General features: G+C 40.6%; 1 protein-coding gene across 7 annotated transcripts in view; it reads left to right on the top strand.

The window, feature by feature from the left end:
* exoc6b (exocyst complex component 6B) overlaps positions 1 to 24,268 on the top strand; it is a 151,132-nt gene that overhangs the window by 57,672 nt on the left and 69,192 nt on the right. For all 7 annotated transcript variants that reach the window (XM_041779378.1, XM_041779379.1, XM_041779380.1 and 4 more), the window contains exons 11-18: positions 977 to 1,097; positions 1,177 to 1,248; positions 3,713 to 3,810; positions 4,544 to 4,649; positions 6,150 to 6,259; positions 17,863 to 17,974; positions 19,716 to 19,850; positions 20,059 to 20,241. In XM_041779378.1, coding sequence (XP_041635312.1) covers positions 977 to 1,097; positions 1,177 to 1,248; positions 3,713 to 3,810; positions 4,544 to 4,649; positions 6,150 to 6,259; positions 17,863 to 17,974; positions 19,716 to 19,850; positions 20,059 to 20,241 — 937 coding nt within the window. The remainder of the gene's footprint in view (positions 1 to 976; positions 1,098 to 1,176; positions 1,249 to 3,712; positions 3,811 to 4,543; positions 4,650 to 6,149; positions 6,260 to 17,862; positions 17,975 to 19,715; positions 19,851 to 20,058; positions 20,242 to 24,268) is intronic.

Genomic DNA, 24,268 nt, shown 5'->3' on the forward strand with positions numbered 1-24,268 from the left:
TGTAAAATGAGGGAACTGTTACCCAGAATGCTAGCACCAGTGCTACTGATTTAACACACATGCACTGATATCAATAAGTCACAACTAGGGAGGGCCTATTTGCTGGGTTTTCAGGGGCTCAGCTAATCCTGTGGGCAGACCTGGTTACAGTACTTTTCATAACATTGTAGAAATGACATAAGGTTGTACTAATTCCCAAGGTACACCTAGACATGCCTCAATGAACACTGGTGGGCCTTGCCACACCGTTTAAGAACCATTGCTTCAGTGTATTTCATTATATACTTATCGATGAGGGATGGGGCCTTAAAATCGCCAAAAGAGGCCCTGACAGAAATCATAAAAGAACCACTGGATCAATATCCATTTAAACTGTGTTTGGCGGACTAGTGTGAAGAGGAGAAAATACTTAGAAAACAGTCTAATTCATCACAGGTTCATTGTATCAGCGGGTATGAAGTGAGCCTAATATACTGCGTAGTGTGTGGCTAATATTAGCAGCTAGCTCCACCAGCCTTAGCTCCTCTGCAGAGTATTGTTCTCTTATAGATGGACTCTTTTCTCTTTGGTTGAGTAGTTAAATGTGAGTATGGCCCTCGACAGTCTACGTGTCACTTTATTTTAATTTTCTAGTTGAACATACTGCCATACCGCTCTGTTCCTATGAGATGCTAACCGCTAAGCTACCGCTGTGCGTCTCATGTTTACATCTGGTGAAAGCCCAAACAAGAAGGTAGTGGCTATTAACTCAGACTACAGTGGCCTCTAGTGGTGGGAGGCTTCGTTACAGTTTTAAAAGAGAATTTGACCAGGATTTCAGGCCCATCTTCATAAAAAATGCAAATTAGTGTAATCACTTGTAAATCTTGACTGTTTAACTTGTCTTTTTTACTTTAATGGTTCTGTACAGATCTTAAAGGCAAATTATTTCCATAACTCATAGCTTTACCTCTGTGTTTGCTGTCTTTCTATCCAGCTTCTTTGTTGTGGAGGATCACGTCCTTCACACCACGCAGGGTTTGGTAAACCGAGCATACGTGGAGGAGCTCTGGGAGCTGGCACTGTCCAAAATCACTGCTGCCCTGAGAACACACTCAGTAAGGCTACACAACTGAATTTAAAAGTGCATGTTAGAGTCAGACTGGACGAAACTGATGATCCACTCTGTCTCCTCAGTCATACTGTGACAACCCAGACCTGGTGCTGGATCTGAAGAACCTCATTGTCCTTTTCGCTGACACTCTGCAGGTACGTTTGTATGATTAACGTCCAGCTCCATCCCTGAAGTTCTTGTTAACATCATGCTGTGCTCAGTTTTTTATGCTCTTAAGTTCACATATCTTGGCATATCCCATGTAAACTTCGAGCTATCTGACCCTGGAGGCTCATGAAACTGGTTCAAAGCATGTTTTAAACTCTAAAAATGGACGTCTGCCAATCTCTGAAGAAAGACTTTCTTGATTCAATCCTTGTAGAAAGAGAAGTTTATCATGCGACATCAGTATATTTATTCTCCTCCGTGTGTCTGAACTAATTGGATGGAGTGAGTGTGATGGATGGAGGAGGATGTGGGTAGAACCTGACAGGAGGAACATTCAGAGATGAGTGAGAGAGAGGAGAGGTGATGAATGGATGGTACCATGCCTGAAAGTCATTCACGTGAAGTGATGAGGTGAAAGAGAATGACTGAATTTACTCTATTCTCCTCTAGTCAGCGCTCTTAAATGTTGTTGGGCAGTTTTAACGACCAGTGTATGAAAGAAATTTTTGATAGAAATGTAGTGGTTAAGGAAACCAATGGTCAGTCGAGTCAATCAACACTCTTTCCTTCAAAATATCCCTGTGTACTTGTATCTTTAGAGCTCAACCTTGCTATTCTGGAGGTAAAAGTCCCATTCATTTACTCTGTGGTGGATTTGATTATCAGCCATAATGTCATAACCACTCACACTAGACTCACTATGATCTATCTCAGTATGAAATGATGGTGTATGCTCCAGTAGAAGCCACACGTTTGTGATATCAGCCTTACTTTTAGGAAAACTTGGTTTGTGCAAGATCTTAGGCAGGAAAACTACACTACCCACAATCCTGAAAGTCACAATGACGTCTCTACATGGTGGCACCTGCTGTTACAAAGTTAAAGTTTAAAATAGTGCAGGAAAACTTTTTTTGTGCTTTAAAAACTTCAGGTTTTAAATGTTATGCCACTTAATATTTGCTTGTTTTAAACTTAGAAATACACACTTAAAACTTGTTATTCTCTGCCTTTTCCTTGATAACCAAGCAAGCAGACTCATGATACCATTTATGGATTATATCCTAATCTCAAATTGCAATATTTTCCAATATAATGGCACATTATTACCAAATCATGCAGCAATTAAATAAACACAAGATGATATCTAAATGTAGTTCAGACCTAAAACTGCAGTCCATACAACACACTTAAAATGTTTAGGATGAACAAAAAACCAAACTTCGTTCTTTGAACAAACTTTAAAATTAAAGGACTGAAAAAATACTTCCCCTGACGTGATGGCAGTCTGCTGGTCCTGCCCAAAACTCAGCAAGCTTGTTGTACCTATGGCGGATATTTACAGCTAACGAGTATGTTGTAAATATAGGCAGAAGTGTATGTTTGTCTGATACCAGAAATGAACATTTTATGTTAATATGATGATGCTGATGCTGATATCAAGCCTAAAATATGGTGCATTACTAGTAGAAAGAAGGTCTATGTATATTTAAAAGTTTGAAAAGGTCTCATTCACAGTGAATTTACTGAAACACAATTGACTGCGGGATGGGTAATTCTTGCAGTCCCCAAGAAAAAGAATGGTGTTCTCAGTCTTGTACCTCCGCATTTTTAAAGATATATTTTGGGGCTTTTTATGCCTCTATTCAGAGAGGAAGACAGTAGTTAAAGTTGGAAACAGGGGCAAGAGACTGACCTGGAAAGTAGCCACTGGCCAGATTTGAACCCGGGCCCCCAACGTACATTTCACGCAAACTTATCACTAGGCCATCTGCACCCCACCTTTGTTAGGTACCCCAGACAGGAATGCATGGATGAGGGTTTCTGCCACCGAGTCTGGAGATGTTCTTGAGGTAGAAAAAGGTCGTTTTGGTTACGGATTTGCTATGGGACTGGAAGAAGAGGATTGAGTCCAGGATGATGCCGAGGTTTCAGACCTCAGAGGATGGGCAAATGGGACTACGGTCCACATTAAGTACGAAATCTCCAACCTTCCTGAGCAGTGCTTTGTGGGCCACAACCATGAGCTCTGTTTTAGCTTAGTTCTTCACTTTAGTTTTAGCTTCCTTATACAGAGAAACGCAAACATCTGAAAGTGTAAATGCTGACACATTACCTTGGAATCACTGGATTTCAGTGAATTATTTTGTACATTGGAGCCTGCATATTTCTTTATGTATAACAGTGTTAAAACACTATGTGACAGAATCAGCACTTTGACAGCTCCAAGTCCTTGTTTCAGACCACACTAATGGAGCAGAGCAGCACTTATTTATGTTATAAATCTGAATTTTAAGATCATAAAGCACATCTCTTTGACCTTATTTAATAAGTATTATTCCAGCACAAGCTGAAGTTTTTGAAAAGCAGCCAGATTTTAAGAGATAAAGCTTTGCCTCCAGTGTTTTAGAGCTTAACCCAGCATGTTTCTCTGTGTGGTTTCCTCTCCTGCAGGGTTATGGTTTCCCTGTGTCCCAGCTTTTCGACATGCTGCTAGAGATGAGGGAGCAGTATGGAGAAATCCTCCTGAAGAGATGGAACCTCACCTTCAGGTACTGGTGACTGAGGCACCTAAAGTTCTACCTTAGAGCAGAAACCCTTAGAGCGTTCTTATAAAAATGGTACCACAAGTGTGTGTAGGCCTGTTTTTAACCGAGTGCGTGCCGCTCTGACCTTCCACTCTCTAGTCAGAAGGTCAGGAGGGCAGATTCAGGTTGTGGGAAACTTCCTGGCCCTGATTTTGAAGTTTTACAACCAGCCAGAGAAAGGAAGTGTTTTAAAACAAGTTTTCCGGAACATTCTTTGCCCTTAAGAATGGGCACTACCCTTACAAGACTGTGTATGTGTTATATTCTGCGTTTGGGCTTTAACATGCCATTGTTTCAGCATCGCGTTTGTCCAATGACACCAGAGGGACTTAGAGCGAGAGCAGACAAACAAACACACGCTCCCTCTCTCTCTCTTTCTCTCTTTCACACACACATAAACACACACAAACACACACTCTAGGGAAGCCGCAGGAATGCTGTGTTGTATTGTTGGAGAGGGAGCGCTCTCCGGTTCACGGACTCTCCACGGAACGCTGGAACGTCCGAACTTTGGAGCGCCAACGAGAAACGGGGGTGGTGAAAGAGGGGAGGGTGGTAAGAAAACCACAAGCATTAGAATGACCCCCAGTGGGATGATTGTTTATATATGTGCCGATGTTTGAGAAGGAGAGCAAACAAGGCAACAGTCATTTCAGAGAGAGAGGAAATTTACCTGAGATCTTTCTCTCCGTAACAGGCAGGTGTTGGACCAGGACAACTACAGTCCCATCCCCGTCTCTACAGAGCAGGAGTACAGACACTACACTTCCCAGTTTCCCCTGCAAGACCCAGAACTGGAAAAGGTATAGAGCTATAAGGACAGAGTCAATAAATAAAGTACTTAATAAACAAGGGAAAGATACTAGCGATGCCCTAAATCATGGGTGTCCAAACTTTTTCCACTGAGGGCCACATACAGAAATATATAAGGGTGGTGTGGCCACTTTCATTTACCTCGCCTAAAGGACATTAAAGCTAATAAAAACAGTTTTATGTAGGTTAAGATATGCTTAGTGAGTGAGTATGCCACCTGCTGCCATCAGGTAGTTCTAACTCAAGACGCTGTTATTATTTTGTTTTGAAATATGTTTACTGTTTACAGTGTTGTCACAGTCTCAAAAAACTTATTAATTCTTAATGTCAAAATGTTTGTTTACATAATTAACATGGCAGCACAGCCTTGTGCTGAAACACTACTGTGGGCCTTTTTTTTTTTTTTTTTTTTTTGAACTTGTTCTAGGCCAATCAAATTCGCATATGGCCCCCAGGCCATAGTTTGGACAACCCTGCCCTAAATGATTGAGAACTAGAGATGCACCAATCTGTTCTTTTCAATCCCTGTTTTGGTGTAAAGCACAGTTCAGATCAGAGATTGTTAGGAAATATTGAAATAAGTAAGGTAAAAGAAGTGACTGCATAAATATTCACCCACTTTAAAGTGACTAGTCAAACGGAGGTCCAGTTCACCTGAGTGCAACGAATGTGTCTTAAGTGATTGTTTAAAGACACCTGTGTCTGGAACTTTCAGCCTCTGGTTGATCAGTATTCCTGGCTACCATTACACCATGAAGACAAAAGAACTCCCCAAGACACTGAACATCCCCATGTATTAAATCCATCATCAAGAAATGAAGGAATATTGCTCATGTGTAAATCTGCCTAGATCAAGCCATCCTAAAAAACTGAGTGAGCGTGCAAGAAGGAGACTAGCTGGACTGAAAAATGGCTGTTCACGCCTAAGTTTTGTGAAGAAAAACGGAGTAAAATAGCAGTGTCCAGATGTTTTAGCCTGATTGAGACCTTTTCCACAGACTCAGTCCTGATTGCAGCTAAAGGAGACTCTACTTTGGGTTGAATATTCATGCAGTCACTTATAACAATGTTAACTGATCATACCTGATGCATCAGTGTACATCTATAGACAATTTATCATCATTAGCTGATTTTTATCAAAATACTGTGATCAGTAGATTCCCATTATTGACTGCTCTGTTATCATGTTGACTCAATAAAGACAACTTTTATGCTCCTTTAACACTGCCACCTATAGGAGGTCCTACTGCACTACAACGCTAAGTAGACTGATCAACCACAAACAAGCTACTGTATCAAATTGTAAGAAATCAGCAGTAACACATTGTGATCAGGGCTTCTCTAAAAGGGTCATTCATCACAGTTGTTTGGAAGCTGTTCATGCAGAACCTCACAAGATAATAAATGAAGATATCAGAGAGTTTGATATTGTCTAAAATAATACTTAGAATTTACTAAATTATCGATTTATTCCTGCCTTTTTGCTCCAGCTTCCCTTCCCCAAGAAGCTTCCCTTCTCTGAGTTTGTGCCAAAAGTTTACTGCCAGCTCAAGGAGTTCATCTACGCCTGTCTGAAATACTCGGAAGACCTGCATCTCAGGTAAAGTACACCTTGATTATTGATTCTTTTCCCTGCTTTGTCGGCTTTTAAAATGGCTTTGGAAGTTTAACTTCCCTTGTTTGTAAGCACAGCACTTGAATGATTGAATGATACGTCATGCATAACATCTCTGCTGCAAAAAACAAAGTTTAAAACTGGAATTTTAACACAAATTTGCCCCTTTTGCGATTTGAAATTCCAGCAGGCCATATTGCATTTTAATCTAATTTTCGAGTAATTGCCCAGCCCTAGGAAGCATTACAACAAAATCAAAGCTAGGAGACACTTTGGTGGAAGTCAGCAAACATCATTTACCAAAGACCATTTCCTGCCACAGGCAGGAAGTGACTAACTCAGAGGATAACTTCACCCATGGTGCAGAAGTGTCTTACATTAAAAACAATAATAATCCAACAGGAACAGGAGCAAAGGAATCCCAGTAGTGATCGCTGTACAGCAGGCAACATCTGGACACTCTGCCAAAGGGCATGATGGGAAACCCCCCGCAGATTTGAGCTCACAGTGGGCACAGTGGGCCAGCTCTGAAATGTTGAGCACTCAGATATCAACACTCCAGTTTTGCTGTGTCCTTTTAAAATCCTCTGACTGCACTGTGTTTCTTCTTCTCTCTGTGCCGCATCACCACCTCTTATCATCATCTAGTGTTTTTAAAGGCTACTGTCACTGACTTGCCCCTTGCTCCCTTTTTCTGTTGCTCTCGTACGCTCATAAACAAACACAGACTCCCAAACGTTGGGATAAGCGGAGTTTTTCCATCCTGAGCCGGGATCTCAGTCTGATTAGAGTTGGCCCAAATGGACACAAATACACAGAAAATCTCAGCAGTCAGGTCCAGCTTCTGTTCCGTGTTGTGTCGAAGCTGAACAGCAACCATCTGAGTGGGCGTGTATAAATGTGTGTGGGATATGGATGATGGAGGAATTAAGCAAAACAATGCAGCCACTTTTCTACGGAGTAGGCGAGCAATCAGAAAAGAACTGCTGCCGTCCAGAAGGATTCAGCAGACCGGGATTCAGCCAGATGAGCAACTAGAGGACACCGGCTCATAAATCTGCACATAATGACTCATCTGTACGAACAGGTTGAACTTTAAAAAGAGGGAAACACACTACTGCACAAAAACAGTGAAATCTTCAGCAATGTATTCCTGTTTTTGTTTGTGTGTTCTTGTGTATTTTGGCATTAGTGTGTTGATCGTCCATGGGGGCTGGGAACCAGAGAGGCAGCATTGATCCGTGACCAGCGGAAGGAACAGAGACTGAACTGGGAGGAGGGGTGATTGGAAAAAAGTCTTCTAATTACAGCGAGGGAATTTGTATGATGAGAAAAAGAGATAGAGAGGGGAACAAACTATCAGTCTGTTGGTTTTCTTCTCTGTTTTTGATTATGGTTGAACATAACCGCTACTTAAACCGCTAGCAGATTAATTCCTCGGCCAGGCTCTAGAAGCAGACTGGAAGTGGGCAAACTAATTTTTTCCAGTATTATTTAACCTTTTTCACAGATGATTAAGGTGTACTATTTCTTTCTTTGTCGTTTGAAGCATTCAGATGACTTGATAACAAATTAGATGATTTTGGTGCAGGATATCTGGGGTTCGAAACCCAGTCAGGGCAGTCCAGTTTGGGCCCTCGCCAAGGTCCTTAATGCCATCAACACCTGTGTATCAGCTGAGAAGGATAAGCGTCTTCTACTGATTCCAATACAAGTATCTAAAATATGTCCGATACTGCTTAAAATGCAGGTATTGGTATCGGCGAGTACGAGCTTGTGCACCGATCCGATACCGTTTAGTTTAACTTTAGAGTTTGCTTTGTTTAGCCATGCTAAATGTTAGCTCTGTAAGCTGGAAATCAATTCTTCTTCACTGCCGGAAAACACTGAATGTTCAAGCTACAGTTTTTATAGCAGCAAAGAAGAACCAAAGGGCCCACTGCAGCAGCAAAGACTGGTGGCTGTGTGACAGTTATTCTCTGAATGTGATCGTTAAAACGCCTTCCAGACCGGCGCTGTCGTACACAAAAAGAAGTGACACAGTTTATTAAAAGTTTAATAACTTTTGAACCATAAATCGTTGCCTCTTTCTTGGTTTTCCTCTTGAAGCTAGCCGTTGTGCCGCCCCATTGACTTTATTGATGCCTTTGAATCTCTTGTGGCAACATTTACAGCGAGACTGGAACTCGTGTGACTTTTTGGAACTTTAATGATTAAATCCACACCAGTAAATCATTATATTGAATGTCTTTTTATCCATTTATTTGTTTTATCCATTTGTTTAACCTTTTTAAGTGTTTGTCAGTTATCAGCAGAAAAACAACTTTAGAGTCACAGAGATGCAGTACATTATGATTCTATTTGTTGATCCATGTTTTGAGTCATATATAAGTCTAAAGTAATTTGTTAGTCTGCACAGTCAGTCCAGAAAGTTCACACAGGTATCAGATCAGTACTCGGTATTAACTGATAACCAACACCTTGGTATCTGAATTGGTATCAGGAGGAAAAATATGGTATTGGAACATCTCTAATTCCAACATTGTTTTCAAATGCATGTAGCTTTAACAGCCTCCACACTTCTTGGAAGGCTTTCCACAAGATTTTGGAGTGTTTCTGTGTGAATTTGTGCCCATTCATTCTGTAGCGCTTTTATGAGGTCAGGCACTGATGTTGGACAAAAAGGACTGCTCGCAATCTCCATTCCAGGTCATTACAAAGGTGCTGGATGGGGTTAAGGTCAGGGCTCTGTGTGGGCCGGTCTAGATCTTCCACACCAAACTCATCAAACCATGTCTTTATAGTCCTTGCTTTGGGCACAATCATGATGGAATAGAAAAGGGCCTTCCTCAAACTGTTGCCACAGATTTGGAAGCATAGCATTGCCCAAAATGTCTTGGTATGCTGAAGCATTAAGATTGGCCTTCACTGGAGAAAAGGAGCCTAGGCCAGACCCTAAAAAACAGTCTCTTACCATCATCCCTCCTCCACCTAACTTCAGAGAGTCAGACAGGTAACGTTCTCCCGGCGTCCACCGAACCCAGAATCAACGATCTGACTGTCAAACAGAAGCGAATAATGATAGTTAAAAAGGAATAGTTGGTTACTGCAAGACAGAGTGTGACAGCTGTTAGCTAAATTTCTAGGCATGTAAATGCAATTAAAGAAGGCTTAAAACTGTTTGAAGTTTAAGAGAAATTTGTTAAAGTAGGGTCTCTTTTTGTACAACAACAAACAGTTGCTGGTCTCTACAGCACTGATCATCAACTGGCAGCCTGAGGGCCAAATCAGGCCCCTCCAAAGCTTCCTGTCCGGCCCCTTGAAGATCATTAAATTCAGAAAAGTAAGAAGTGATGTTGTGATTTGAATTTTATCTTTTAGCTTTAAATGTCTGCGGCTATTAAATCAACCCCAAAAACAATTGGTATTGAAATAGTTGTAGAATGACTCAACATTTCTTGTCAGCCACTGTTGGAAAAAATTATTTTGAGATGTTTAGGACTGAAAGAAATGTTGTAAAAATGGCCAGATTGAGTGGTGAAAAGAGGTTCAGGAGTGGCAGAAGGGGACAAAAATTTGCCTGAAAATTGGTTTAAAGAGGTTAAAATGTGGAAAAATTTGTGAAAGAGGAAAAAAGGTGCAAAAAGTATCAAAAAATGGGTAAAAAATTGCAAAAGTGGTGCGAAAAGTTAACAAAAAGGGGTTAAAAAGTGGCAACAAATAGATATAATAGAGTGGCACAAAAGGGATAATACATGGAGGAAAAGTGGTTTAAGAGGGACTAAAGAATTGAAAAAATGAGTTAAAGAGGCAAAAAGAATGAAAAATGGGTTAAAAGTTGCAAAAACAGCACAAATTGCCTGGCAAAGTAGTGGAAAGGGTTAAAGAGTGGCACACAAGGACAGTAATAGGTGGGAAAGTTGCAAAAAGGGTGGCAAAATGGACGAAATGTAGCAAAAATGATCAAAAATGGGTTAAGAAGAGCCAAAAATGCTGCAGAAAAGGCAGAATGAAGTACAGAAAAGGAGTTGAAAAAATGAGTTAATACTAGTACTAAAATACAACTGGGGACGGCCCATTCTCTGAGCTTTTCAGGGGCACAGCTAAATCTGTGGGCAGGCCTGTCTCATTGTGGCCTGCTGCATTATTGATAATAGGGATAGATCTCAATAGTACTGACTAAAAATGTCCTGCTTTTTGAAAGAAAATAAAAATACTAATTCAAAAGTATGTTAATCAGACCAATATTTATTTTATTTTTGCCTATTTGAAAAGTCTGGCCCCCAGAGTCTTTGTCAAGACTAAAGCTGGCCCTTGTTAAAAACTTACTTGATGGCCCTGCTCTTAAGGATAATGACAAAATGGTTTTTATTCATCGTAGGACATAGAAGATGTTTGTCTGCTGCTGCCTCAAGCCTTTTGAGTTTAAAAAGAGCACCTAGGCTTTAAAAATATCAGAATTATCCTTTTAAAGAATAGGTTTTCAAGAATATACATATGCGTTTGTTCTGCTGTAATGAAAAGTGCTCCTGCAGAGATATTTAAGTTTGACATTGCATTTGAACTTGACTTCATATTGTGAATGAAGTGAATGAAGAAAAGTGAGGTACATTTTTAATATATTTTCTCCAATGCAGTCCCTTCTGGTCTTATTTTATAAATTATAGTACCAACTCTCTGAAATCATCCGTCTGAAGTCACAAAATGTTCAGACAGATGTGCTTTTATTGTGTGTAAAAGTTCCTCTCCGGTCTCCTTCTGACCAGACAGCACTAATCGCTCTTCTCAATCAGAGTGATGACTCTCATTATTTGACCTGGCCTGATTTTTACGCTCCTGCACACACCCCGCTATCCGGTTACTGTGGCGGCGGGCCTTCCTGCCCGCTTCAAACGCGCACAGATGCTCGGATCCGGAAGCAGACCTGATGATGAAGCGGGATTGTGGTCATTGATCCTTCTGACCTCTGATCTCAACCTTTATGTGGAGCTCTTATTTTGGAAAGCGAGTGTGCTTGAGTGTATGCTTAAACTCTGTGTGATATGCTTCACTTTTTAGCTGCCTCGCTCTCGACTAAAGGTACGGATCGAAACTGTGGAAAAAATCTTAAAGAGGCTTTCAATGAACTTCAGGCATTTTTTGACTTTCAAGTAGTTATCCACAAAAAACTTGCACCCAGTAAGATAAATGCAGAAAAACTTAAAATCATCAAATCTCCTGCAGACGGAGATTCCAGACATTTGGCTAGCACGGCTCCAGAAGTAGAGACAGAGTTGAGAAAGATCTTAGTGTTAGTTTGGCCCTAGCTGCCATGATGAATACTGCTCAGGAGAAGCAAGAGACAACCTTGGCATGAAAACTTGTGGGAAAGACATGGACCTGTACTCCAGTTGTAGAACAAATGGGTTCATAGCCTGAAGCTGGCTGGTTTGAGTGAAAACATGAGAACAATCTATCTCTGGATCTGCCAAAGAGATGCCCATGAGTCGCACTCTACTCAACCCCAAACTTGGGTTCAGGGTTGGAGGATTGTGGGTGAGACTGTTTTGAACTGCGAATATGAAACAAGGTGTTGCTGAGAGAGAGCACACAGGCTCAGTCAGCCTGGTTGGGGTAAGGACTGGAAAGAAACAGAGACAAGTATGGATGAAAGAGAGAACTCCTGTGGCTAGATGTCTTAGCGATTGAAGAGAATAAATAATTCAGAATCAAACTACATTGCGTGCTGTTCAATCACAAACACCAGTAGAGGTCCAGCCACTGCGGACACCGTGCCAGGAGCATTAAGAGATGTTTGATGGAGGCTGGGGCCAAGTTCCCATATATCACAGAGGTTTTATTTCTTCATGTTGTTGGCGCTGTGTTGGACCAGCCAAAGAAATAAAAACATACAAGCATGAGCAAATCCTTTAGTTTGAACAAGGTGCATAGATTTGGCTCAAGCCTCACTTCAGTGATCATGGAGCACTTTTGTCAGTTTTGCTAGAAGCCATTAACATCATCTGTTGTTTGTTAATCGTGCTTTATTAACTCTTTAAGTGCCAAAGTCGCAAAATTACAACAAGCAACGTTGCTGAATTAAACAGGCTATAGCTGCAAATATGGTGCCTAATGTTGTTACTACTTTACACCAGGATACGGCGGACATGAGTAACTTCAATCCGTGCAGCATTTATGGGTGTGTTTCTATTCAAAATTTTGGAGCATATAGAGTTTGAAAGACGCATCCACAGTCAAGGAGACGAGGAAGTGGTAGTAGTAGTTTTAGTCGGAGCGAGAAGAGAGAAAAAGAGCAAATTGCTGGGAGGTCTGTTCACCGTTGAAGTATATTCACCGAAGAGGAATATTCACCTTCTGGCGATAACGTTCAGTCATCGTGTGAGACCGAAACTGACGGCCTAGGGTGCTTCACAGTCAGGGAGGGTACTGTGAACTCTTAACAAACCCTAAATGTAAGACAGCAACCCAAGCTCTACTTGACTGGGCTTCTCTCTGCACTGCAGACACTTGGTATTTCTGTTTGACGATAAAAAAGGTGTGGATATATCCGGATTAGTATTGGCTAAAATTAGTCTGGAAATATCATCCTAAATCCAACATTCATTCCCAGTCTTTGTGGTTGTGTCCTGGGTTTTAATGGGCTGGATCGACCCGCTTGTCTTGAACCCAGCTGTCTTCATACAGCAGCTTAAACAACTGATAAAGTGTTGAAGGTGTGTTCTGCCTATGACACGCGTGTTTTACATGAGGCTGAAGCTCTTAATTCTAACAAGTTCCACACAGTTTAAGTCCCCAGTTGTTATGTTGGTTGAATTCTTTTATTATGAGCAGTCATATCAGGAAACTGTTTTCATCAGAGAAATGAAACCAAAGATTTGGTTACAGACTAAAAGTACTAGAAACTGAACAAACAGACTTACAGAACCATTATTCTGTGATCCTGTGCACAAGCTTGAGTTGAGTATGCCATCATAGATTTGTTTCAGGAGAAAAATGAAGGTCATACTGCTATATAACACTGTTACCTCAAAAGGAAAGTCAGTACTGTGGTACCAGTGTAGATCATATTGCCCAGCTCTGGTTCTAACAATGGTTCGCCATGTTGTAAACATAATAAATTATATCTCTTCAACAGGTGAAGTTTTCCCAAACACTGTAATTCTGAGCTTTGCTTTGGCCGACACCGACGTCCCATTTATGAAACAATCTCAATCCTGTTCCAATTCATATCAACTTCTGGATACGCCACCCCATCATTTAGTGCTACTACACTGAACTCACTCTCCTCCTTTCATCATGTTTCAGTCACGTCTGTTTATTTCAGTCAGCGAGCGGTTGGAGAGTGGAACCGCAGCGATATTTAGTGTCAAAAGTGCTGTTTCAGTGACAAATGATGTAGAAAGTCGTGCTAAGGAGCCATTTGAGGGTGAAAGAAAAATATGAGTGGAACTATATTTGCATGCCATTGTTCTGAAAATTTGACAGACCAATGCGTGCACAGAAAAACAAAGCAGCAACCCACGCACAGCAGCTACATACACAGAGAGAGGAGCGGCCTTGGCTGACAAACTGATGACTTCAGGTCGTTTTTGTTCAAACATGAGGGAGTTTGGTGTTTGTTTGTTTGCCCCTTGTCGTTCTCTCTGCTGAGTTTGCTCTTTTTTTGTGGGTATTTTTCGAGAATGTCTCCACATGTGTCCGTCCAGTCCTCTCTGAGCTGTAAACACTGCACTTTAAGTCATCTGGCCTCCTTCTGACGGCGTCCACCGCCGTGCGTTTATTGTGACTGATGGCAGTGAAAATATCATGAAATTCAATCTGAATTCTGCGGCGTGTCTATATTTGTTTAAGTGTGAGTTCACTAGCATACATTGACTCTTTGCTACTCTAAAACACACATCATTTTTTGTCCACTCTGCACTTCTGCCGCTCCAGGAATTTTTCCCCCTTGCTCCTAAATCGTCGGAACGTTTTTAGGATTCCTCTGCTGCTTTTTTTTTTTTGGAAACAGTTTGAAATTCCAGCGTTTGCCCTCCTTTAGGCGACACTGCTTGTGTATTTGTGTGCGCTTAGGTTGAATTCCAGTCACAGATAATTTGCTGATTTGGTTGGAATGTGTTTGCTACCCACAGCGCGCTGGAATCAAACACAGCAGAACACGGATTCTTCTCCGCCGTCCTGCTGTGAGAGAACGTGATCTCTTTTGTTTCATCTTATTATCTCTGCTCTGTCTGACCTCCTCTGACTCTACTGTTATCTGTGGTTGTAGCTGTTTGTGTGTCTTTGAAATACCTCCACCTGGCTATGAGTTGTGTTAAACTCTTTGAAATATGTGGTCATGCTTATATTGGCCCCATCCTTAACAAAATATATGTGATTCTTCCAGAGCATAATCTTAAATTGGGATGCATGATGTTGGATTCTGCTGATATGCAACACACTTATCCATATATATATATATATATATATATATATATATATATATATAACTACAGTTCCAAACAGTTGGGGTGTTGTTCCCAGAAACCTCTATTTTAATCACAACAGAATATTAACTACATATCAAACGTTGAAACTGAGATATCCCACCCTTTCTTGATCAATATTAGCTCATTTTGAATTTGACGGCAGCAACAAATCTCCAAAGAGGTGGGATAGGGCAACAAAAGGCTGAAAAAGTAAGTGAGACTAATGACAATAACAGCTTGAAATGTTTTTGCGGCACATTAGGTTGATTGGAAACAGGTCGGTAACATGAATGGATATAAAAGGAGCATTTTAGAGAGGCAGAGTCTCTCAGAAGGAAAGATGGACAGAGGTTTCTCAATCTGCAAAAACTGTCTGAAATTTCCTCAACATTCCTCACTGTAAAATTGAAGACTTTGAATATCCAAGCATCCACATAATATCATCAAAAGATTCAGAAAATCTGGAGAAATCTCTCTGCGTGAGGGGCAAGGTCAAAGGTCAGCACTGGATGCTTGTGGTCTTCAGGCCGTCTGGTGGCACTGCCTTACAAACAGGCATGATTCTGTACTGGAAACATGGACTGTAAAAAGAATTGGACAAAACCTGTTTAAAGACAGCTGTCTGCTTACAATTGGCGAACCCAAAAAGCTTTTGAAGCCAATCCGCGGCGGCCTCCATTTTCAAATTGCTGTCTCAACTTAACTTTGGATCAACGTAACAACAGACAAGAACCTGCCCACCAAGCTCTACTTCCTGTCAGATAGATAGATAGATAGATAGATAGATAGATAGATAGATAGATAGATAGATAGTCAGTCGTTGATTGTCATTGCATTGTAAATACACAACGAATTTGCGTTTGGCAGTCTCCAGTGTAGCAGCGAACACAGTTGTCCAAGCGGTGGTTAGAAATCTGCAGCCTCATGTCATCCATCCTGCTGGTGAGGGAGCAGGAATCCGGGAGAAAGATGCTTGGTAGGGCATTTTGTGTGGGGATGCTCTTAGCTTAGCCTGCAGCCCTGCCCTGCCTCCTCCCCACCTGGCTATAGATGTCGTGCTGCTCCACCTCCTCTTCCTGTCAGTCTCCGGGCGTCCCGTTCTCTGGAAAATCTCTGTCGGTAAAGATGTAAACTCTGTGACCTGCTATCAGTTCTGGTATGAGTGTAGGGCTTTTCTTTGCTGCTAGTGTTGCGTTTGTACGTGCCACCGCCATGCTACCTCGGTAGCTAGCATTCAGTAGTCTCCTGTTGATCAGGCAGTGTTCCGTTGCAGTTACTGGCAGTTGTTAGCTTTTTAGGTAGCCAGGAGTTGTAGTTGAGACTGAGGTCTTCTTTTTCGTCTTTTTCGTGTTTTTCTTGATGGAAATTTCCTGTTCTTTCTCTCAAAGGTGTCCTGGACCATCCATCTTCTTTATTTTTACAGGTTTCAACATATGTTGTCAACTTAATTGTGAAAACACTACAAGTCCAAGATATAACTCAAGAGTGCATTTTTCTTGCTGCCAACTGCTCTGGTTGCCCAGCAACAGCTTAGCTAGCACTAAAGCTAGCCGTCTGGTTGACGGAAAGGTAGCGTCTGCCTGTCAAGGTATCTGTCAAATGAGACGCTCCAATCAGTGCGCAGTAAGGTTTTTCCTAAATATCATTGAAACGATTGTGGTACAAAGAAATTCACCGCCCGTACAGTGAGAGGACATGAAGACATTAGCTAATGAGACACATTTCGCCAACAGGAACATTTGGTGCATCATAGCATGAAAAAGCCAACAAAGAAGAGCCAGGACTGTTGAGCTGCTAGAATCCTACGTCAGACAAGAATGGGACAACATTCTTCTCCCAAAACTCTTGGCCATGTCCATACTTTTTGAGATGTGTTGGTGCCCTCAAATTCAAAATGAACTAATGTTGAGCCTTTGTGTTTTACTGATATTAAAGGCTGATGTATGTCATATTTATTACTGGCAGAACTTTTCATATCTGCTGATAAGTTATCTAACTTTTTAATTAATATCTGTAGTCCTAAATGGACTGTTGAGAGTCAGACACACCTCAGTCAGTCAGACCATGGTAGAATTAAATCTTGTTTTTCTGGGTTGTCACTGCAGATATTAATCTGCTTTCTGGCTGTTTTATCAGTTTTATGAGGAGTTTGTGGAGGCAGATGTTTTTCCATGTGTCCACAGTGGTCCGTCTCCATTTGTAAAAGCAGTTAGAATCTTACAGGAGGTCAAATACCTATTCTTATAGGCCTCACTGCACTGATTTGTCCAGCAACATTGCACACTGCCATGAAAAACCTCGCTGGAGTCCCAAAATGTGTAGAAAGTTGTGTGGGCTTTTCCACCAAACATCGCCCACATTTCAAACATAATAGAGTGTCAGAGATTCTGTAAGTGGGTCCGATTAGCGCCATCGAACGTTTGTTTTTACTGTAAATTTCAGCTCATTTCAGACTAAGAGGCTGCTGGCTCTTGGTGTGCATCGCTGGCTCATAATTTTAAGACTTTATAGCGTCTGCTGAGGAGCGAGGGAAGATAAATATGTTTAATTCACATCACAGTTTCACTGGCTTTAAGACTGCCATTTGTTTTAGATAAGCTTTAGATTGTCTTCTTTCAATGCAAACCTGGACTCTTTATTTTCTCACATTTTCGGTGTTTTAGTAACTTTTGGCTCCAGCAGACTCTTAGAAATGCATTTAGATGAATGCTCTTGGCCTTCAGGGCGCTCATTAGAACTGTTTATTATTGATAAGAGAGAATGAGGGCCGTTATCAATCACAGCCGTCTGGCAGAGACAGAAAATCTATCAAAGAGGTCCAGGTTAGAAAACACCGGAATTCCCCGTTAATTATCCTAAGTGTTATCAGGAAAATTAAAGCTATATTCTCCTAATGAGCCTGACAGCTCAGACATGCTAATATGCTCATTTAAATTGGCTGACATTTCCACTTTTTCCAAACGGAGAGATCCGCAGACGGAGAAATTAACTTAAACTGTTTGTTCTGGCTTCTAGACGCAGCCGCTGTCTGTCTGAAATGGATGTAATCACTTTAGCATACCCTCATCTTCTACACCACACTCTTTATTTATCCATACATGTGTCTGTTTATGTCCTCAGCTCCACGGAGGTCGATGATATGATCCGCAAGTCCACCAACCTGTTGTTGACCAGGACCCTCAGCAACTGTCTGCAGTACGCTATTAAGAAGAAGAACGTCGGCCTCGCAGAGGTACGGAATGAGCTAATGATGTTTGCATTGTTCCGTTTGGTGATTCTCAACATTTCCAGCTCATGTCTCCTAAACAGGCGTTTCCGTTTCTCAGGCAGTTGTTTTGTTGTCACAACGACGCACAACTGTGATACCAAGTGGTGATGATTTGGTTTCCACTTCCTTGAGTGTTTGTTTCCTCACTCAGTGATCACCCAAGAGACCAAACATCATATCAGAGAAACAGGAAGCAGCAGTAGAGACGGCGTGTTGTGGAAATATCAACATGGCTGCCTTTGTTTGAACAACTACAGTTGAAAGTCATGATCTTGGGTCAGATTCCAAAAAAACTCATGTATAGATAGAAAATGCCAAATATGGTGTTTTGCAACAAAAGTTGAAGACACAACTAGGTGTTTGCAGCTTTATTGTAGTTTATATCAAACATATTTGCCCTGTGTCATGCCTTTGTTTCACTGAACTCAAATCAAATGAAACAAATGCATCAATAATTTCATTTAGAAAAACCCTGATAGTGCCTCTTAACATCTGCTGTGTTCATGCAGTTGATCCAGAACACAAGAGTTAAAGGGTTTTGATATATCTAATAGATCAATAGTTCTTTTATGCAAGGTTGATTTTATTCATTCCATCTTTATGTAACCAGGAGTGTTCCCATTATGATACAAATATCTCTTTTCAAGGAAGTCCTGTAATTCTGACCACGACAACAAAGCAAAACAAAGATTACAGCTACTGACAGCTCATTAGAAAACAAATACAAGAAGGTAATTCATGTAAATAGCCCTATAAAGAAAGATATACCAATGTTCTATCCTTCTATTGTGCAAGGAAGACCAAGCAAGATTCTCATGCAAAACACAATGATGAGTCCAAAAACCCAAACCAGAGACAAATCAAGGCAGCATGGTAGAGCCCAACATTTTCAGAGGATGAAGTAGCATGCCTGTAAAGAGCATCATCATAATCAACTACAGACAAAAATGTTGCTTGAATGAAATCCTTCCTTGCAACAAAATTAAAACTGTCTGTTTCAATAGATGAAACCCCGTTTCACCCTTAGCTTCTTTGCAAGACGATCAGTATGTCAATTAAAAGACAGAAAAATCGGAGACTGTCTTGAACTTGGGACTTAGACCTCGAGAGGCACATTATTTTGGTCTTGAAGTGCAAGTCTTAAATCACAGAGGTTTCTCTGGATAACATTAAAGGTCGCATGTAGTTTATTTGTTGCACTTTTCTAAGGCAAATCGGGTTTCTGATCAGGACGCCTCCTGGATGCCTCCCTTTGGAGGTTTTCCAGGCACGTGTAGCTGGAAGGAGACCTCAGAAAAGACTCAGAATGCACTGGAGGGATTATATATCCTGTCTGGTCTGGGAATGCCTCGGGATCCCCCAGGAGGAGTTGGAAAGTGTTGCTGGGGAGAGGGATATCTGGGTTGACTTGATAAGTGGAAGAAGATGGATGGACTTTCTAAGGAAAACAACAAAGCATACATCACTGTATCGTCTGCATAGAAATTAATCTTTTGCACCTGTAACATTCATTCACAACCTGTTTATATAGATAGTAAATAAAATTGGGCCCCATATGGACCCTTGTGGGACACCATTTTGCACATTGAAATAGCTAGCTAACAGATCATCAACTTTAGCGCGTTGCTCTCTACTGCTTGAATAATTTTAAAGCATTTTAGTGCTGTTGGGAAAAAAAGGCAATGAGTTATATCTGTGGTTTCAGTTGGTGCAGGTGATCATAAACACCACCCACCTGGAGCAGAGCTGCCACTTCCTGGAGGAGTTCATATCGAACATCACGAACGTCCCGCCTGACACAGTCAACGCCACCAAGCTGTACGGGACCTCCACCTTCAAGGTACGCCCAAGAAACTCAAGCTTTTCTCTCTTTTCTTCTCTCCCCAGTGTTTCATGTTTTAGTTTTTCTACCTAAACCACCAACACATACCCTCCTAGTATTTATTTTATCTCCTCCTTCTAATCCTGTGTGATTCTGGCCTTCTTTAAAAGTCCAGAAAATGAAGGTGAGCGAAAATACCTCAAGTTTTGATGTGGTATTTTTATAGGACGCCCGTCATGCGGCCGAGGCGGAGATCTACACCAGCCTGAATGCAAAGATCGACCAGTTCCTGCAGCTAGCTGATTATGATTGGATGGTGCAGGGGGGCGGGACTCAGGATGCTAGCGACTATCTGATTGACCTGATCGCGTTTCTGAGGAGCACATTCAGCGTCTTCACCAACCTCCCTGTAAGTATGAACAATCATCAAGGCAGCAGTAGCCTTTCTAGAATATTCAGGGATGGAGCAGGGGTCAAGACTCAATTCCCACAAGGGCCAGCTATTTTAAAATTTTTTATTATTATTATTTTTTTTTTTTAAGATTTGTTTTTGGGTCTTTTTGTGCCTTTATTGGCTAGAGGAGGACAGTGGATAGACTCAGAAACAGGGACAAGAGTGGGGGAGTGACATGCGGCAAAGGGCCTCAGGCCGGATTGGAACCCAGGCTGTCTGCGTAAATGGTGCGCGCCTTAACCACTTGACTACCAGCATGCCCCGACCAGCTATTTCTTAACCAATGCCGTGGAGGCCAGACATTGTGAAAACTAAAACAAAATCGGTATTTTGGTCTAGTTAACATATTCTTGTAAAAAAACAATTGTTCTTCTCCTTCCAAAATTATTTGAAACTTTAGGACCTTAACAGTGAGATCAGTCCCTATCACCTATACTGCAGCCAGCCACAAGGTGGTGATTGAGATATTTTTGATTGCCTCTGCTGCTAGCGGCTAATGCTGTCTGCCATTCTGTCTGTTTTGTATCCTGTGAATATTTTGAACTCCTTTTGTCACAGAATGATTATTTTTTCACATTTTAGTCCCCAAGAGGCAGGAGAACAAGTTTGTGCAAAAAGAAAAAAAGTCTTAGTCACTGTTTACACAAAAAAATCATTGAGCTTAATTTCTGTTTAGTTTTTTTCTTTTTGTGTTTATAGTCTCTTAACTTTTTTTAAACTGAAGTGACATTACTGTAGCACACATATTTTTAAAGGTCACACATTATGCATAAATCACATTATCAGGCTTTTCTTACAAAAATATGTGCCCCTGTCCACAATCTCTCAAAGAATCAGAGAAATCCATTCCCTCCCCTTTCTCCATCTTTCAGAAAATGTGTGCTGAAACAAGCCGTTCTCAGATTTTCCCCTCATGATGTCATGGGGACCTCTAAGACCAATATAAACTTGTCTCAAAGGTGTGAAATATGTGACCTTTAAAGCCCAGTTTGTCCTGAAGGAAAGGATGTTTAGATATTTACTGTTCACCTCAGGGTTAATGTTTACAAGCTTTTTAAGACAGAAAGACCAGATGGGACAAAATGGTTAAGATATCTGTTTAATTTTCTTTTCTCTACAGACAAATTCAGCTCTTACGGCTTTGAATTTCTCATCTATCACAGCTGATGGAGTTTGCAGGACTGTTATTTGTTGGCGTTATGAAATTTTAAAGATCTCTGTTGTTTCCCATTTATTAGGTAATTATCTCCTAAAAAAATAGCTATTGGCAACTTGACAAAAACACCATCATGATTTGGCTCAAAAGTGCTGCTGCAACTCTCCTCTTTCAAATGATTTTGTTGCATTGCAAACCTTGGTCCAGGGACGTAGCTAGGGATTTTGGGCCCCCAGAAAGAATATTACTGAGGGGCCCCCTTAACCGGCTAGCCAAGAAACAAATGTTGGATCATCTTTATAAAAATCTATGTATTTTAATGTATTTTTGAACCATAATTTCACTCTGCATGAGCAATATTTTAACTATGGTTAATTTAAAATTTTTTGCATTGTTTAGCAGCACTGGACTAAACCATTTGGACATTTTTAAGGGAGGAGCAGGAGCCCCCAGTATTTATTTTGCTACGCCCCTGCCTTGGTCTAAACTAGGCTTAAAACAGCAGAATGAGGGACTGTTCTGTATCTTATTTATGCTCTAGTTATTCTGGGTTTATTTCAATTCAGTTTAAGCAGGATTATGCTAACGTCAATCTCCTTTATCCAGTTTGTTACAGGTACTTTATCATGTATTTAAGTTATCTAAAGCTGCTTTATATTTACATGTAGACGTACAAAACTACACATGCACACAAATGTTCGAAACACAGTTATTGTATATTTAGTTCAGTATACACATAACCAGAAGGATGTACTGTATCTCAGTTTGAAAATGTGTCGGATATCCATGTTTACTGGTATACAAATCTGCATGTTCACACGTTTCTTTGCTACTTTCATGTGTTAGCAGTTTGTTAGCATACCTGGTCTATTTGTGTGAGTTATATAAAACCCCCCCTCACCAGTCTCTCCCTGCATGTTAGCGTGAGACATCACAGGGCCGGACAATCTGCTTTAGTTGGTCCGAGTTTGGGCTTGTTACGGGTTAGATCGTTAACATGGGGCCCGTTAAGCTCATTAAAGGGTGAGCCGGTCAGGTCAGCAGCACCAGATTATACAGCGGCTCAGGCTATTGACTCTACAGCCCGGCTCTAATGACATTATACACCCCACCACAGACTGTATGCAGTGAATTTCACACTGGAGATCTTAAGAAATAATGCAGGAACCTCGTGATACTACAGGATATAAACTGTCTGATTGAGCATTAACATGTTCAATATTATAGCGACTCTACTGTTAAAGGTTTTATGAATGAATGTAATCTGTCTGCACTGGCTCACTTTACTAATATTCAGGGTTAGATGCATTTGATACAGTCCTGTATAGCAGTGGTTCTCAACCTTTTCAGCCTGTGACCCCCAAAATAAAGGTGCCAGAAATCGGGGACCCCTACTCTATCTGAAGGTGGTTGAACACAGCCATGAACATTCAAGAACAGTCATATGGAGACAAGGCTGTCTATGAGGAGGGATAAACTTTCTGGGGCCCAGCCAAACTGGGGGAACATGGGGGTCAGCAAAATCATGGTCTATTGTAAAGTTAAGCTGTGATATCCATACTTTATATTTAACCTGAAAAATAACTACTCTTATCAAAGGAACAAATCTCTTTTTAAATCATATGTGTAGTAGATAGCCTTCTTAAAAATATAAATCTATTTTGTTAAAAAAAAGAATTAACATAGGTTAAAAATTGCAAAACTGGATTAATGATGGCAAAAAACGGTGGGAAAGGAGGTGAAATTGGATTTTAAAGTGAGAAGAAATGGGTTAGAAGTGGCAAAAATTTAATTTAAATTGCAAAAAAGATTAAAAAAAAGAAAAAGGACAAAAATGGGCATAAATAGCGGTAAAAGGGATTTATAAAGTGGCTGAAAATGCTTCAAATGTGCAAAAATGGGTGGAAATTTGGTGAAATGGGATTAAAAAAATTTATAAACTGGCAATAAAGGGTTAACTGAGAAAGAAAAACAGGCAGTTATTGGCGTAAATTGGTTGAACTGGCAAAAAATGTGCATATTAGATAGTGAAATGTGGTAAAAATGGGTAAAATTGGGCGTACAAGGTGGTAAAATGGGGTTAAAAGTGCCAATAATGGGTCAACAGTGGCAAGAATTGGTTTGGAAATGGCAAAAACAGGAAGAAGGAGGGCAAAAATAGGTTTTAACTGGCAAAAAGTTGTTTAAATTGGTTGGAAAACATGATGAAAATGGGTTCAAATTTGGCAAAATTTGTGTAAAGTTGAAACAGTGCAATATAAAAAATATTCTTCATTTTTTTTAAGGAATCTTGAGACCCCCTCTCAGTGTCTCACGACCCCAATGGCGGTCCCGACCACAAGGTTGAGAACCACTGCTGAATAGCATTCATTAAAAGACAACAAGCCTGTTTCATGAGTTAAACATGAGCTTTTTTTTTTTTTTGAAAATAAGCATTTTGAGATAAAGTTAATCATGATGAGGCAAAGGTTTGGAATTATCCAATTACATTTTTCAGATGAAATCACTTGCCTGCTATTTTGGCTTTTTAATTGCACTGTTGATGAGCTTGGAAGATTTTCTTGAGCTTTTCCAAACATATAAATCCACCCCATTCTCGAAGACATTGCCAAAATTTCTGTGGAAACCCCCCCCCCCCACCCCAAAAAATAAAATATTTCCCAAATGTTTCAGTCAAACTTTCTGAAAAAGCCTAAAAAATGAAATACAAATTTCACCAAAAACTCAAGCCAACATTTCACAAGATTTTGCCAAGAATGTACTAATGAATTCCCTGAAATTTACATGAAAATTTAGGAAATTTGTCAAAAGATATTCACTCCCCCT

This window comes from Cheilinus undulatus, linkage group 22, assembly GCF_018320785.1.
Source record: "Cheilinus undulatus linkage group 22, ASM1832078v1, whole genome shotgun sequence".
Lineage (NCBI taxonomy): Eukaryota > Metazoa > Chordata > Actinopteri > Labriformes > Labridae > Cheilinus > Cheilinus undulatus.